This window comes from Cibotium barometz, chromosome 38 (genome assembly GCF_041138505.1).
Source record: "Cibotium barometz isolate CiBa-2024 chromosome 38, ASM4113850v1, whole genome shotgun sequence".
NCBI classification, from domain to species: domain Eukaryota; kingdom Viridiplantae; phylum Streptophyta; class Polypodiopsida; order Cyatheales; family Cibotiaceae; genus Cibotium; species Cibotium barometz.
Window position 1 is genome coordinate 17759937 of NC_141083.1, and position 18363 is coordinate 17778299.

Here is an 18363-nt window from a genome sequence, read left to right on the forward strand (position 1 = left end):
TCTCTTTTACGCATCTTCTCCCTTCTTTCACTTTAAGACCTTTTACTCTGCCTTTCCAAGATGTCCAGAAAGTACTCGTTGATTGTTGCTTTTGCTCTTCTTCCTGATCCTCTTGGGTTGCATTAGTACCCAAGCTCCTTTTCCCACTTCGAACATTTTCCAACTATCATTTGCTGTTACAATATTGGAAATCTCTATGCTTGAAATCTATGTGATAGGCCTTCGTGGGCAAAGATATGTTTCGTACATCAACAGAGTCTTCACCATCTAAACCCACGGAATGTTTTCTAATGTCGCGTCCATTGTTTCTGGGTGCCATCTCAGGCTCCGAATCTAACACGCCCCTAATAGAAACCAACACAAAAGAAAGATAGTATGCTGTAAGATTTCAATTAATCTAACATTCTAAGTAATGCAAATGCACTTAAAAGAAAGAACAAAAAGATATCCACAACAGGTGAAATGTTGAAGAGAGCAAATTACAACAAAGCTATGGCAAGGAGGGATGCTTGTCAAAGATGGAATAGTCCCTCAAAAGTCTGAGAAGAAAGGAAATTGGATTGTCACGAGGGGGAAGTTTCAAACAGACTCTTACACTCAAAGATGGACTAAAATCTCATGATAGACACTACTAGAGGTTTAGGGCATACCGACGTTAGAACACCAACGCAAATGTCGAGCATCGGTATGTATGTCCTAAACTTGGAGGCGAAAAGTCGGGCGAGTAATTTTCAAAAGTTCGTATACCGACGGATATACCGATGGATATATCGACGAATATACCGATGGATATACCGACGGATATACCGATGCCCGTAAGTTTTTTACAGCTGAGAACCTATTGTTCTCTGTTTTGCGTGGCATCGAACTGCATCCAAAGAAGGTATGCGTCCATCTCCCTCAAGCGTTCGCCTTCTTCCATTCAACCCACTCTTGTTGTGTGTGTGTGTGTGTGTGTGTGTGTGTGTGGAGAGACTTAGTGAAGTGTGTGTGTAGATCTCCCTCTCTCTCTCTCTCCTTGGACGGTTTGCCTCTCCCCATCTCCTCATCTTCTTATAGCGTTTTGCCTCTCCCTCTCTCCTCATCTTCTTATGTATGTGTGTGTGTGTGGAGAGAGATTAGGGTAAATGGAGATTAGGTTAAATGTGTGATGTGTGTGTATATCTCATTCCCCTCTCTCCATCCTTCTTCTTACCTTCTTAATTATGTATGGAGAGAAGATTTGTATGTGTGTGTTGTGAGAGATGTAGAGAGTGAGAGAGCTTGTGTATGTGAATCTATTACTAATGTATGCAATGTGTGTGTAGGTTTGTTTCTTCCACGTGTGTCCTACCTTGCAGATCTGCTTCAAATACGCACTATACAATCCACATTTGAGAGGTAAGCATATTACCAATTATGTTGTTTTATTAATATTACTCCTCTTTTTGTTCTCAATTTGTAATTTTTAATTAAAATTGAGTATGCAAGCTTGTTGTTTTTAATTTGTTCTCAATTTGTAATTTTTAATTGAAATTGAGTATGCAAGCTTGTTGTTTTATGCACATATATGCTAATATTAGCATATATGTGAGTGCATAAGAAATTAATGTATGTGCTTATTTGTCTTTACACACACACACACACTTTGCAAGAGAGAGAGAGAGAGAGATTTTCTTTTTGGCGCATACCCAAGGCGTTTCGGTCTCTTTTTCGACTTGAAATCTAATGTCTAAGACATGCATGTGAACGCTATGTCTATATGTATATACTCTAATGTAATTTCCTAAAGCACATATCCACCATAAGCTAATGCATATGCCTAAACATCGCTAATGTATACTTGATCTCCCTCAACGGCTGGAGAAAAGAAGCCCGTTTGACGCTTTAAAAGTTATTTTTAAAATCTCCCTCAACGGCTGGGGAAAAGAAGCACATTTGATGCTTTAAATGTTATTTTTAAAATCTCCCTCATGAGACGACGACTGGAAAAAAGAAGCCATGTTTTATGGTTTACATAATGCTTTGTGTAATGCATAATGATTTGCATTTAATGAGCTACATATACATGTTATCCTGCTAGATGGAGCCTCTCAATCTTGAAGAGGGAATAGCGTGTCCATGCATGCGATGTAAGAACCAAATATTTCGAAAACGAAGGATTTGCAACCAGCATATTCATGACGTTGGCATATTTCCAATGGAGCGCTTACAAAATTTACGGTTTCAATCGTACAACCAAGAAAGTGTGCAGGCGCATCTTGATAACATTGCGCCTATGAATTCTCGTCCTTCCCCAACAAAGGATTAGAATATCGAAGGAGGGAGTGACAGATGGAGCTCAATTAACAGCACCCGAGGGAATGGAAGAAGGTCAGGGCATGGAAGAAGGTCCAATGGAGGAAATGTTGGATGCCTTTATTGAGCAACAAGAAGTTCTCTTCGAGGAGCATGAACATGAAGATCATCAACCACGACATTCTCAACGGTCAAATTATGAACCAGAGGAAGAGGCCATGTGTAAACTTGCACACCTTCCACTATACAATGGTGCCAAGATATATGTATTGCGTGCATCTCTTACGATGCTAAATTTACAGTCAATTTTTGGATGGTCTAATACAAGTGTCACTGAACTCTTCAAGTAAGGGATTTTTGGAGATTACCCCTAATGTTGAAATGATAAATTTTCAACTTGTATTTGACTAAATCTTAATAGTAACGATCAGATATTGCCATACTTGCAGGCTTTTGAAAGACCAGATATTGCCATACGGCAACGAGATGCCTCCATCTCGTGCAGATGCCAAGAAGTTATTGAAATCCATAGGCATGGATTACAATAATATTCATGCTTGTCACAGTGATTGTTGCCTCTTCCGCCCATGAATATGAGCATTTGCAAGAATGTCCCCATTGTGGCTCTAACAGATATAGAGAAGATGTTCAGGGGGAAGCTGTCCTGGTAAAGGTTCTTAGGCACTTTCCAATCATCCCAAGAATAAAAAGCATGTTCAGGTGCAAATCTATAGCAAGCTTGATGACATGGCATGCCACAACTCGATCCACAGATGAAGTGATACGTGTGCCTGCTGCTGCTGCTGATTCACCCGCATGGAGACACATTGAAGAGAAATGGCCGGCTTTTAGGGAAGATCCTCGTAACCTCCGTCTTGGCCCAGCAACGGATGGTGTAAACCCTTTTGGTTTAAGGAGCTCTTCATGGAGCACATGGCCTGTTTGCCTTGTGAATTATAATCTTCCGCCATGGTTAGCAATAAAGAAAGGTCATTTGTTGCTCTCATTAATAGTTCCAGGAAAGTACAAGGTGAAGAACATGGATGTATATTTGGCACCACTTACTAATGAGTTACGCACCTTGTGGAACGGAATTGAAGTGAAGGACATGTCAAAGCAGTAGAGTGGCCAAAGACTTGCAACTGTGCAAGGTATTCTCATGTGGACAATGCATGATTGGCCTGGCTATGGAGAATGCTCAAGTTTGTCTATATCGGGTTATAATGCATGTCCTCTATGTGGTCCTCGACTTGATTCAAGATACTCAAAAGCATTACGAAAGAATGTCTACCAAGGACATGTTAGGTATCTTCCAGAAAATCATGAATTGCGGGATGGTAATCTAGGAAGACCTCCTCCAAGTGCACTGAAGGCAAGCGATTGGAAGATCAAATGGGAGGAATGTGGCAACTTGGCATGTCCTGGGACGAAGAGGCTCTCTATCTTTCACCAACTCCCCTATTGGGGTGATCTCCTTATAAACCATTTGCTTGACCCGATGCATATTTTCAAGAATGTAGCTGACATTATGTGGAAGACCATGACAAGAAAAAAGGAGACTAAAGGCCAAAGGGACGACTTAGAAGAGATAGGTTGCATGCAAGAGTTGTGGGCTCGCACTACACCCAATGGAAAGGTGCTACTTCCAAGAGTCCCATGGGTTTTTAGTAAGATGGAGGAACAACAAGTGAAGAGGACAATTTCAGAGTTTTGGACTCCTACAGGTTGTATGCATTGCTTGAAAAGTGCATTTACAAAGGATGATGATCTTAGTGGCCTCAAGAGTCATGATTGGCACAAGTTTCTACAATTTGTGCTCCCCATAGCAATAAAGGATTGCCTCACTGAAGACATTAGAGCTACTATCTATAAGATTAGCACATTGGTGAGTTGGATTTCTTCAAAAAAGAGAAAGAGAGACACTTTGGAGACAGCGCATTTAAACTCCATAGAGGCACTCTGCATGGTAGAGAAGTTTTTTCCTACAAGTTTATTAACAATCCAGATGCATCTGCTAGTTCATGTTGTAGATGAGGTTGCAGTTGCTGGAACAGTTCATTCAAGATGGATGTTCTTTTTGGAGAGGTTTATGAAGACATTAAAGGGATTTGTTCGCCAAATGTCAGAAGGGTGGCTGATACAAGAGTCCCTTGTTTACATCACTGAATATTTAAGTTCTTCAAATCCAGAGATACCTCGACTATGGTCTCAAGAGTCTAACAGGCAAGTCATTGGTGAGGAACCTCAAGGCCAAGGCATTAAGAGAAAGATGGATAACAATTTGAGGGAAAAAATCAACAAATTTTGAATCTTGAACTCTCATGTAATGGAGAAGTGGATTGAAACATATGAAGCTCTCAAACGACAATGAGTACAAGATCGTTTAAGTTTCAGAAGGAATCGCACTACAATAAAATAAATCTCCCATATCCAGAAGGTCTGCAAACTCTTCCGGACTTTCCCACAGGTAGATGGCTAGAAGCTACAATTTTAGAAGCCAAACGTGCTGGTTTAACTATAACAGAGGAGGAGAAGGAGCTTACAAAAGGATGCGATTGGCATGTAAGTGTTTAAGTTCTACATGTCTCTCTTTTTTTTTCTCTACATGTCTCAGTTTTTGTTTGTCCATCAACAATCTTTATGTGCTATTTGTAGTATCACAAATATGGGGCGTTTTGTTCACATGGACGTCATTTTCGAGTAGAACGAATAGACCAAAGAAGAGAAACCTTTGATTGTGGTGTCACAGCACAGTTTGTTCAAGAAAGTCGTGCAGGTGCAAGTGATGATAACACAATTAGGGGAATGCTTGATTACTTTGGAACCATTCAAGACATATTCAAGGTTGGCTTTAGAAGTTTTGAGTTGTTTATCTTTGATGTGAAGTGGTTCAAGTTAATCACAAATGGGCCACATGCAACTGTACATAGAGACAAGACTGGCCTCATCCAAGTGGACTCCACAAAGGTATGGACCGATCAGCAAGATACTTCTGTGTGCCCAGAGCATTGTGAGCAGGTTGTCTTTAAAGCGGATCCAAAAGATCCACGCTGGCTATTTGTGGTTCAAGTCGCCCCCCGCAGTAAGCAAATTTGTGAAGAATTAGAGCTACAACAGGGTGATGTGGATTCACAAGGTGGTGGGGAGCAACAAGAACAAGCCGATATCAACAATGAAGAGGAGCAAGCAAATGAAGGGGAGCAACTAGAGCAAGATCCAAATGAAGAGGTGCAAACCAATGAAGCTGGAAAACCTGTTGAGGAAGAAGACATAGATGATGAGGACATCCTTCATCAAGGGACTTTTAATGATGAGCATGCTGAAATGTACATAGACATAGATCTCTTTGGGGCTACTGATCTTAATGAGGATGATAGAATACATAATGATTTTTAAAATGATGTATCTTAATGATTATGCAAATAGTTATGATATATTTGTAATGATTTTATGACATTGAAGGTGCAAAGTGATATGGTTTACCATTGTTGTTTAGGGAAGTTAATGTTTGTCATATGGTCCTTTCATTGTTTACCATTGTTAATGTTTACCGTCATAATCACTAGTGCAGGTGCAAAGTGATATGGTTTACCATTGTTGTTTATCATTGTTCATGTTTGTCATATGGTTCTTTCATTGTTTACCATGTAATTTTCATTTCGCACAAGTTTGTCATATGGTTTTTTGTCCAACAGGCCATAGGTGATGACTCACCGCCGCTCGACTCTATAGTCCTGATTTCTCATTTAACCCTACACCTCAGGGCATGAGTTCCGAGTAGTTATATGGTTTTTTCTCTTCCATGACTCTAGAGCAGAGAGCCATGGCTACAAGTAGTGGGCCGGAGGAGCCTGAAGAGACTGTGTAGGTCATGACACCCGAAGAGATGGATTGTCAAAAGTCAGTGTCAGAGACGACCTCCAAGGTGACAAACCCTAGTCCTGTTAAGGTTGAGGAAGTGAGTGTTGAGTGTGTGCAACTGGATGTGGCGGGACACTGCAACGAGTGTGAGGAGAGTGAAGTTGGTAGGAATATTGAAGAGCTGGACACTGAATTAGAAGTGCTCTTGGATGAAGCAGTCATGGGGTTTTTGGTGTGTGGTGATGAAGCGCCAGTGCTTGTTCCTTCCTGTTTATGGTGGAGATCAATTGGGAATTCCCCTAGTAGATGGGTATCAGCTTGATAAGTGTGAAGATGGGAGTTTGATTAATAATGATGCAGAGTTTGATGCTATCTTTGATGGTGTACTCGAGGACTTTGTATGCTTAGAGGACTTGGAAACTAAGCAAGTGAGTGAGTGTTCTGGGAGTTTAAAGGTTTGTGAAACTGTAGAAGAATTAGGTTGTGAGTTTGGAGTCCTTTGTACGGAGGATGCTAAGAAAGAAATTATCAGTGGTGGGGTATCAGGTGTTCAAGTTCCTGAGGAGGTTGAGCTGTTGAAGGGCTTTCGAGATATTGATGGCAAGGTGGAGCCAGACAACTCCCTTGTGAATGAGAGTGTGTTTGATGTGCGGGAAGAATATGCAAGCACAGTGGTGGACGGGATGTCTGCAAAGACTTTGGATCAAGCATATGTAGAGATGGATTCGGGTTTGCGTGATGAATGCCACTATAAGTGTGAAGGGCAGGTTCCAGATGGGTTTCCAATGTTTTTGGAAGAGGTGTTTGGTGAGCGTGTGAATGTGGATAGCAATCTTGGACAAATGGTTCCCTGTAAAGATATGCAACAGCAGCAGTGGAAAGTAGATGGGAGTAAGCAGTTTGATGGTGCCAATGCATGGTGTGTGGGAATTGATGATCATAGATTTGCAGTCTATGCATTGGGTTACCTGGTTTTTGCGGGAGCAATTCTTATGCGGGCCTTGTTTATTACACTTATGCGTGGAGTAGTAATAAGGTTTAATTGGGATCCAGGTGGTAGAGTTGTTTGACAGCAGCTACTTGAAGTGTTGTACATATGGTGTGGTTTGTGCATGGTTCGCAACCTTTTTTTTAGTGTTTTAATGGTGATTGTACAGGATACAGTGTATGGTCCTCCTCTTCTACTCCATTATCTAGTTATACATAGAAATTTTATTATGGATTCCTCCCTTTGGGCCTAACCACTAGAAACTAAATGCAAATCTATTTTTCCACTAAACATATATCCATGATTTAGAGTAGTTTATTGAATTTCAAGGCAACTTATGTATCAGATAAATTGTAATCCATTTGACCCAAGCGAACTGATAGACTATAGTCAACGGAGCAAGATGCCACCGTCCACGTGGCACCTACATGGGATATTCCGTGACAGGAGCGCATGGTGAACGTGTCAGTATATGTGTTGAAAAGAACGACCAAGAGGAAAAGCGTGTCTTGCTGGCACAAGTGAGAAGGGACACCTGGACCTGGTATTAGGTTTGCTTGCGGATGACGTGGCATGATTCTTTCTGTGCAGCTGGCATGGTCAGCTCATCATTGATGTTTGCTGGCTGCCATTTCATGCTTGATAATTATGAGGTGAACTATTATATTAAAAATGCTTTTTTGTGAAAAGAAAAAAGGATCTAAGACTCTAATACCATATTACACATGCACTCGTGTGCCTGGGGTTTGATAATTAAATGGACAAGATTTCGTAGCTGGCTTGAACTGCGCAACAGCTCACTGTGGGCTGGGAAATATTTCTAGAAGCTGTCATTATCCCTCTCCCACCAGAAAAGCTATATTGCAAATTCTGATTATTATTCAACCTTTTGAAAACAATTGGCCACTTGGCAGAAATGAGAAGCAATGGGTGAATTCCACTTGGTTTTCTAATAGCTTCTTTTTTTTTGCTCAATATTGCCAATATCTGAGGGCCAATTTCCATTAAAAATACCTTGCCCTTCTCATATTTCCATTATAAATACCTTACCCTTCTCATATTTGAGTCACACACATTTTCCACATTTCGTACATCTCTCTCTCTCTCTCTCAATATTGTTTCCATTCTACTACCATGGCACCCCACAAAGTGTCTTCTGCTGCCATGGTTCTTATCGTGCTCCTCTGCATGGTCTGTGCTTGGCTCAAGCCTTATTATCATCAAATTAAGCTGCTTTATCTTGCTAAATATCAAATAATCTGTGTTCAAGTTGTATATTAATGGTCAAGTGTTGGATTGTGGCTTCATGCAGGCGCTTGTGGTTTCTGCTCAAGAGGAACCCTCTGTGCTGATCAAAGGAAGGCATTTGTTGCAAAGCATTGGTGAGATTACTCTTAACCCTCTGTTACTACACTTGCTAAGAAATATTGGTGGGATTGTAGTGGTATTATTGATACAACAGCATGCGCATGCAACGCTAATCCTACTCATTTATGCTATTCTCGCGGCCCTTTATATTAATTTTTACACGCAGGAATGAAATAATTGGATGGTATGTTAAGATTACCTGCTTAATACATGTACATAATTAAGTTGGTTTGCACGTGCAGATTGTGCGAACAAGTGTGCGTATCGGTGCAGCAAGGCTAGCCGAGCCAAGCTTTGCATCAAAGACTGTAACGTGTGCTGCAAGACATGCAACTGCGTGCCTCCCGGCACGGCCGGTAACCGAGAGGCGTGCCCTTGCTACGCCAACCTCAAAAACTCCAAGGGCACCGGCAAATGCCCTTAACTCCCCTCGCCGACCTTTGGTAAATAACACACACGTGCGACAAAATAACACTCGTGTTTGCCACACACGTGTGCTTGTCACAATCGTGACAAGATTCTGCATAACCTTATAGTTTTTTACACTCTCTTTAATGCTTTATTCAAGTACCACATCTCGTCGTGTGTTCATGCTATAAGAAGGTGGAGTAATAATAAAGATACGCGTTCTAGCTATACCTTTCATATTTATTTCACAATAAGTCTTCTTGTACTTTACACCACTTTATTTGTGCTCTCAATTCATCCTCCTTGTAGCCTACGAGCACCCTAGACCCGCCTCTCATGGATCGATCATTGACGGTGTAAAGCACTCTACATGCGTGTTTGCATCTACAATACATGCATATGTACATAAAACACACATGTACAGCATATGCATGCACATACATAGATGCATCACGTAAACATTCATGCATAATAAGTGAGTGCGTGTGCACATGCCATGTTTTGAGGTCTCACACATACATGCGAAGACAAGACAAAAACTTGTATCCATCATACAAAAGAACATGTAACCTAAGATACCTAAAAACATATCAAACACCAAATGTTTGGGATATAAATCCCAATAAGATATTAAAAATATATATATATAACACATTGTGCATGGATTTTTTGTGCATTTCAAAAGTAATGCTACGTCGTTTCCATTGGTGACCCACACATTAATGTGGTCGCTATGACGTTTCCATTGGTGACCCACACATTAATGTGGTATATCCTTGTGTATGACATTTCTACTCTACTCTTCCTTTAGTTTTTTACACCTTTTAGAAAGAAACTTCTCAAACACAAATATTGATCAACTCTTTCACTCTTGCCCGAGACAATTTACAATAAAAATCAAAATGAGCATGCATGAGAGAGAGGGAGGGAGAGGGAGAGGGGTGTACGTACATGCATGCATACATGTATGGTTGTGCGAGCATTTGTTAGATACACACAGAGAGTAAATGTGTGTGGGGGGATTTTTTTTCATGACCTTATCACGTGAGCTTTTTAGATTCTCTTGAGATGCCTTTGAATCCCATAGTGTTCCCAATGTGTGGACTACATTGATGATCCATTCATTGATTCTCTTTATAGACAGACTTTGGTGCTTTATTCACCAAAGTATGCATGATGCAAATTTATTGAAGGATGCACAACACGGGTTGTTCTAAAATCCTCCCATTCGAAAGGGTAATATTTTGATCCAAAATTCCATTAGACCTTTGAATACAATTTTGGTGATCTTTGAATATGGTTTTTGATGGTCCTAATTGAAAGAATAAAAAATCCATTCAAAGATTTAGTAAGACCTTGTAATAAGATAGGTTTGGTGGAATTCAAAATTATCATATTTTGAGGTCCTATAAAATTAGGAAAAATTTAATGATGAGGGGTTGTTATAGATAAGTGTACCCAATTGAAAGGACAAAATATCCATTCAAGAAATCAGTAAGACCTTGCGATATCGTGTCAAGCAATAAACCTTACAATTTGGTATGATACTACAAAGAGAGCTTAGAGAAATGTGAGGTTGTTGTATCATTGTTTGCTAAAAAAAGTATTATCTAACAGCCAAGTAACCATTGGTGGCCAAAGTGACACACTCTTATTCTATTACCACATCTACTAAAAAAAACTTCTTAACTCAAAAAATGGAGAGAATGCAATAACAAGAGAGTTGCATAGAGCACACATTTACTTCATAGAGATGAGGTGGGTGAGGGAATGAGAGAAAGTGGGTGTATATGTGACTTTTTGTGTGTGGAGAGAGAGAGAGAGAGAGAGAGAGAGAGAGAGAGAGATTCTTGAAGGCATGTATTAATTTTCTAAAAATAATAAAATGTCTAGGTACATGCAATGTAGTCAACAACAAGTAGCAATAATTATGCCAAGTCATGTTATACACATAAATGAAAACTTTGAGAATAAACTTTAGTAAGAACTTCAATGAACACATCAACAATGCTTTCATCATTATTAATGATAGCGGCAACATAAGGGAGGAATTTTTTTTGCAACAAGGTGAACACTTTTACTAAAACATACTAAGGTATAAAGAGCATTATGCTCCAAGTATATGTGAGCTACACATTTGACGAGCTTATAAAATTTTTTGGCTTTAGCCGAAAAACAGGCATTTTTTCAAGAAGAATAGCCAATCTCTCCTAGTTAGCCAAGGAGTTTCACTTCAAGGTCTTCTAATGAAACATCATATGCAAAGTTGGGCACCTAAAACTATAATCTGATTGAGTATCCAATAATTGCAAATTCTCTTTTCTTTGTGAACCAAAATTGTATACAGGCCCTGTCCGAGGTTTAGACAGGTACAGTGAATGTGAGTAAGTTGCCTATAACTTTTACATTATTACTCATATGATGTTCCCACTTTGCATATCATAAATACAAATAACATAGAGCTTAACTTGATTTATCGAGTAGTTTTTGATGTGTTTTACTATTTTTTATATTATTTAAAAGGTATTAGAATTGTTAAAAAACATACTATTTTATCCTTCCACCACATCTACCATTTAAAATGCTCAAATTGTATGGATCTAGTGATGATTAGATTGGAAAAGATTAGTATAATGTGGATATAAGGTAAAATTATAAATCTAACGATTGGATTTTTGTAGATTTACTTTGGAAAATTTGTTATGATTATTAGAGGCCCATTAAATCAATTGTAATTTAATTCTAGAAAATCAAATATTGAATCTTTCAATCTAAAAACTCTAGGTATCAACACGCTTGTTGCCATGAATTTATTAAAAAAATTAGCTTAATTTGAGTATGGGAAGGTCCATTTTCAATCCTCCCAAGTGAAAATTCCCATATTGTGTCCACTCTCCCCTTTTCAAGTCTAAAACCAATCCTAGTCAGGTTTGGAAATCTAGGCTTAGTAAACTTCAAAGCTTAGATATCATTCCATGTGTGAGGCTTGGGTAGGCACAAATCTTATATATGCATGCCACTTTATGTCCACATCAGCTTCGAGAGGGTACACATAAGCAGCTTGCCACCTCCACCCTCCATGTCAACATGGTCAACCTAGTTGACTCCCTGTCACATGCACGCATGTGACGCGTGGCACCTCCTTCCCACCTCCCCTTTTTTTTCAAAAACATATTTTTGAAAAAGTTAATCTAGTAATTTAGAGAAATAGAATATAGAAATTTAAATAATAAAATATATATAACTTATTGAATAAAAGAATTTAAAATCACTAATTTTAAAGGATTATATTTTAGAATTAGATCAATAATATTATTTTTAAAGTTCATGTTATTCAATTTAAAAAAATAAATTTTTAAGTTTAATATTTCTTGAAAATTTTTTATGTACAATAAACCTTTGAATAAAATTTGAAAAAAATACATTATAAACAAAAGGTAGTTATATAATTATAAAATAAAAGATATATTTATATATCTAGTAATGATAAATATTTAGACTTGTTAATAAATATTATTAATAATATTAATTTTTAAGTGGATAATAGTTTATCTTTAATTATCTTTATGTTTATCTTAATTATCTAATCAATCTTAGATAGGAAACTCAATGAGATTTGAAGTGGATAACTTATTTTTCTTATATAATCACACATCTCTAGTATTATCCCACACTTATCTCTAGTACTATCCCATCATTGAGCCTTTATAATTTTTTCTCTCTTTCTCAAAGTCGTAGGAGTCGGAAATGTGATAGGACTAGACTTCCCCCCGTCCACCAAGTTCAAGAGGAGGAGAGGAAAAGGGTAGCTGGTGAGAGAAAGAGAGAGTGGAGAGCACGTCAACAAGCAAGCCTTGTTCCTCCTCTTCCACTTCCTCTCCCTCCGCCCTCTTCCCCCCCACTACCCCTTAGTTTAGATAATCCACATGAACCCGCCCTTCTTGAGTCCCCTTCTCTTCTACAAGAACCCACCCCCCTCCTTTGGGCACCCATCGTATGGATAGAAAAGAACTATCAAAGTCAGGGGCACATCGTCGTGCCCATGCAATCTTCCATTCCTATTTCAAAGACCTCACGCCTTCATCACAGGCATGTGTGCTTGATGCTTTGATTGATCTACCCAACATGGCCAACTGCAGGGTACTTTCTGACATTGGAGGTCGAAGAGAGAGAAGAGCTAGCATGGCGGTGCTACAAAGTGTTCATCATTCCTATATAGTTAACAAGAAGAGGAACTCTGCGAACACTTTGGCTGCTCGACGAGCTATTGTGGCAGCCATAAGTAGCTCCCAAATGAAGGGTAAAGTGAGTGCCACATCTCGCATCCTTTCCATAGCACCACATGTACTTAGAGTTGCGTCTATTAGACGATAAAGTTTAGATGCCAATGAGGTTGGTGCTTTGTGGCGAGTAGTGGTCGTGTAGCTAGGCATGATCACCTACAAGATGAAACCACTAGAACCTTGATAGAAAGTTTTTGGGAGGAGAATTGTCGTGTCTCGCCAGTTTTCAAGTGCCAGTTTTCAAGAAAGCTTTGCGTAAGAGATTGACAAGAGGAGTGTTCATTGAGCACAGTGCTTGCTTTCTTGAAATGACCCAAACTGAGTTGTATTCTCAGTTTGTGGCTTCGTATCCAAAGCTTAAAATTGGGCAAAGGTCATTTGAGGGGTGTAAGCCTTGGTTTGTGAGGTACTCACGTCAGCATGACACATGTTGTCGCTACCATGTTGAGTTGAAACTTTTTTATGGTGTGTTCCGTTCTCTTAGTGGGCATAGAGAGTTGCCTCGTAGTCCTCGTGATTTCATCCACTCTCTTTTGTGTGCACGCATGGAGGATGCCCAGTTCCATAGGATGCCTTGTGTGGAGAGCAATTGCACATCATGTACCAAGAGATAGTGCCATGGCAACGTTATGAGTATGTGACACACCAGCTCCAGAGTGGTGGACAGTTTAGGAAGTTGTAGCTCGTGGATAAACATACACCACGTTGTCACTTCACAGCCACATTTAGGGAGCAGATCTACCCCTATATACGGCACAATCGTTGTGCCGTATGCCAAGTGGCAGGATCGTCAGTTCCAAGCATGGCTGGCAGAGTTTCCTATTGGTGTGGTCGTCTCTGTGACTGATTTTGCAGAGAACTACACTTTCACACCTTTTCAGGAGATACAATCTGAGTATTACTTCTCAGAGCAAGTAATGGGTTATATTTCATAATATTTGTTTCGTGTTTGAGCTATATTACTTATTTGATTTTTTGTGTCCTATGTTGCCATATATATAGATAGTGATGTGTGTGAACACACTTAGGACCGCCGGGGTGCTTTTTCCCTCTTTAGGAGGTTTTTTCCCTGGCTTGTATATACGCCTATCATTCAAGGGCTAACTTATCTTTTGTACATTGACACAATCTAATACATTGTGTGTTGTGTGCATTCTTGCTTCTTCTTCTCCAAGCTTTTTTCCCCCGGCTTGTATATATGCCTATCATTCTAGGACTAACTTATCTTTTGTACATTGACACAATCTAATACATTGTGTGTTGTGTGTTGTGTGCATTCTTGCTTCTTCTTCTTTTTTCCCTGGGCTTGTATATATGCCTATCATTCTAGGGCTAACTTATCTTTTGTACATTGACATAATCTAATACATTGTGTGTTGTGTGCATTCTTGCTTCTTCTTCTCCAAGCTTTGTGTGCTTTCTTGCAACCCTAATTCCAACAATTGGTATCAGAGCAGACATCGGCTCCCACGCCGCTAGCACCCTCCGACACACGTTCTCCGATTGAGGTGAGCTTTCACGAGCACTTGCAAGTCCCTATACTCTACAAATGGGCCGATAGGGCTTTACGTTCTCAGAAATTGCATCTGAGGTCGTTTCGGGCTCCGTTTTTGCATTTCAAGTTCTGTACATGTTTTCGTCATTTTGTGCAGAAATTTCGACAGTGCAGTTTTCTGTAAAACAGGCATACGTATTCTATTGTGGACCGTGCTACATAGCACGAGTTGTTTTCTGTTCAGTCTTTGCTTCATTATAGGTAGCTTTTGCATTAGTTTCAGTCAGTGGCCATGGCTGATAATAGCAATGATGTATTTCGCATGTTATCTCTGCTGATGACAAATTGGATGGAAATAACAACTACCCACTTTGGGCATATATGATGCAGCATGTTTTGGTTGCCAAAGGAGTGTGGAACATTATGCAGGGTATGGATGTACGTCCAGGTTCTGTGGATGTAGGATCTATTGAGGATGTTTTGCAGGTTCTAGTAGCTCTACTGTTGCTGTTGTTTTATCCACTGTTGAACAAGCTCGTTGGGATGGTAAAGATATGCAAGCTTATGCCTTGATTGCACTTTCTGTCAAACGTAACATCACCCCACATATTCGTTCAGCTAAAACAGCAAAACAGACTTGGGATATTCTAGTAGGTTTGTATGCAGGTCATAACGAGGCAAAAATCTCTTACCTGTGTAAAGAGCTAGAATCGAAGATTATGCAGGAAGATGATGACATGAATGTTTTTCTTGCTGAGATTAAAGATCTCAAGGAACAGTTGATTTCTGCAGATGAGATTATTCTTGATCATTCTCTTATGTGTGCAGACTGTTCTTGATGCTTTACTTGAGTCATATCAGACTTTTGCTTCCACATGGAGACTTGTTACTGAGGACAGACCTGATGTTGTCAAGTATGATACTTTAGTCAACAAGCTCTTGCAAAGAAGCGCAGTCCAGGCAAAACAGGGCTAGGGAGCAGCGTGCAATTGATCAAGCATTTGCTGCTGCCCAGTAGAGAAGAAGTGGTAAGGCAGCCCCTTCCACTGTTTCTTCTCCTATTAGTAGGTCTGCAACTTCTTCTCCTTCCACAGGTAGCAACAATAGGTCTGAGAAGGCTCTTGATAAAGGCAAGAAAAAAATGAGGTGCAACTATTGTAAGGCAACTGATCATGTCATTAAGAATTGCCGTAAGCTAAAGGCTAAAGAGGCAAAGAAGAAAGAGTAAAATGTAGCCACAATAGTAGCGGATGCTTCTACAAGTGCAGATTCTGCAAATGTTGTGCAGGATACAGAATGGGCGTTTAACGTGTATTGCCAGTATGACCCATCTGTACATGATGCATGTTTGGCAGTTTCTGTTGACTCTGATGTATAGTATTTTTTCATTGGTGCTACAAAGCACATTACCTCGCATCGTGATATGTTCACTTATCTTGAGGCTATCCCTAATGGAAATACTGTCACACATGTGCGAATAATGCTTCTTACCCAGTGAAGGGCATTGGTAAAATTATGCTTACTGCTGCAAATGGAAGTGCTTTCACACTTTCAGATGCTTTGTATGTGCTAGGGATAAAGAAGAATCTATTGTCTGTCTCTGTGCTTGCTAGACTTGGACTTGTAGTCAAATTTGTGGATAACAGATGTACTGTTCATGATTTGACTTCTGGTGATACGGTTATTGTATCTGGCACCTTGTTACGTGGGCTATATAGGCTCAATTCTTATGGCAAGTGTCTGGAAGATTCAGTAAATGCAGTTTTTGATGAAAAGGCAGTTTCAGATGCAAAACTATGGCATGCTCATTTTGGTCATCTGAACTTTGCTAGTTTGCTGCGTTTATAGAAATTTGATATGGTTGCTTCATTTCCCCCTCTTGAGGCACCATTGAAACATGTTTGTGAAGGCTATATTTTGGGCAAAAATGCAGCGTTCTGCATTTCCAAAGGATGGTTCTGTGCGGGCCAATCGCAAATTGCAACTTGTACATAGTGATGTATGTGGGCCTATGCAAACTCTGTCATTTGGTAAACACTTGTACTTCATGACTTTCATTGATGATTACTCAAGGCATGCATGGGTATATCTAGTGAAGACAAAGTCCAAAATGTTTTTGCGCTTCAAACAGTTTTTGCTTTTATGAAAATGTATCCAATTGTACTGTGGACACCCTCCGTTCTGATCGAAGGGGGGAGTACATGTCTAAAGAGTTTGATGCATTTCTGGCTAGTCGTGGGATAAAACACCAATGTACAATGCCGTATACCCCTCAGCAAAATGGTGTTGCTGAGAGGAAAAACAGGTCACTTATGAAGATGGCACGATGTATGGTCAAGAGCCAAGCTTTGCCACATGCGTTTTGTCTTGAGGCTGTCATGTGTGCTGCATATGTACTCAACAGGTGTCCCACTAAGGCCTTGCAGTCTGTTACTCCATACGAAGCTTGGCATGGTAGGAAGCCTTCTATTGGTCACTTGCGTGTCTTTAGTTACTTGGCCTATGCTTTAGTGCCTATGCAACAACGTAGAAAATTGGATGATAAGGCTGTCAAATGCATTTTTGTTGGTTACAGTGCTGAGAGCAAGGGTTACAGATTGTATCATCCGCAATCAAAGCGTATCTTGATTAGTTGAGATGTTGTTTTTGTGGAAGATGCTGTGCAGCCTTTGTTATCATGTAACAAAGAGACAGGTGTGAGCTCACGAGATATATTTGATACGTTGTTGCCTCTGTTTACAGGTGGGAATTCAAATGTAAGTCCTAACGAGGTAAATATTCAGCCTATGCAGATTTCAAATGACATCATAGATTAGCCTATTTCTGATGCAAATTTACAGGATGTAATTTATGAGGATAGGACTGAAAATGAGCAGGCTAGAGGTATGCCTAAATGGCTGGTGCAAACCTTGCGTGATAGTAAAATTGATGTACCTATGTCTAGTCATACTCGTTCAGGTTTTCAGCATGCCTCTTATGCATCAAATTGTTATGCTTTGGCTGTGTCTAGTATGTGTGAAGAGGAAGAACCTCTTTCATTTGATGAGGCACAAAAATGAGAAAATTGGTTGGCTGCAATGCAAAGTGAATATGATGCTATAATGAAGAATGGTACATAGTTTTTGTGTGATTTGCCTATTCGTAAAAAGGTCATTGGGTGTAAGTGGGTTTTTAAGTTGAAACGAAAGCCATATGGCAGTGTTGCTCGCTATAAGGCTAGACTTGTTGCAAAGGGTTATGCTCAAGAAAAGGGCATTGATTTTGATGAGACCTTTGCTCTCCCACTTGTCGTATGACTACCATTCGTAGCATTTGTGCATTGGCAGCTCGTAATGGTTGGAATGTACATCAGTTGGACATAAAGACTGCGTTCTTGAATGGAGATTTGCATGAGGAGGTGTATGTATCGCAGCCTCGTGGTTTTGTTCAAAGAGGGCAGGAAAACAAAGTGTGCAGGTTGAAAAAGGCTTTATATGGTTTAAAGCAAGCTCCATGAGATTGGTATGAAAAGATACATGCATATTTGACTGCACATGGTTTTCAGAATAGTCCAACAGAAAGCACTTTGTATGCTAAACGTGTGGATGATGTACATCTAATCATCGCTCTCTATGTTGATGACATAGAGAGCACTTTGTATGCTAAACGTGTGGATGATGTACATCTAATCATCGCTCTCTATG

General features: G+C 39.7%; 1 protein-coding gene across 1 annotated transcript; it reads left to right on the forward strand.

The window, feature by feature from the left end:
• Positions 1-8157: 8157 nt before the first annotated feature.
• LOC147616403 (cypmaclein-like) lies at positions 8158-9130 on the forward strand. The gene is made up of 3 exons (XM_086777075.1): positions 8158-8317; positions 8439-8508; positions 8737-9130. Exons 1-3 carry the CDS (start codon positions 8261-8263, stop codon positions 8916-8918), a joined length of 309 nt encoding a protein of 102 aa, XP_086633201.1. The 5' UTR covers positions 8158-8260; the 3' UTR covers positions 8919-9130.
• The last annotated feature ends 9233 nt before the right edge of the window (positions 9131-18363 follow it).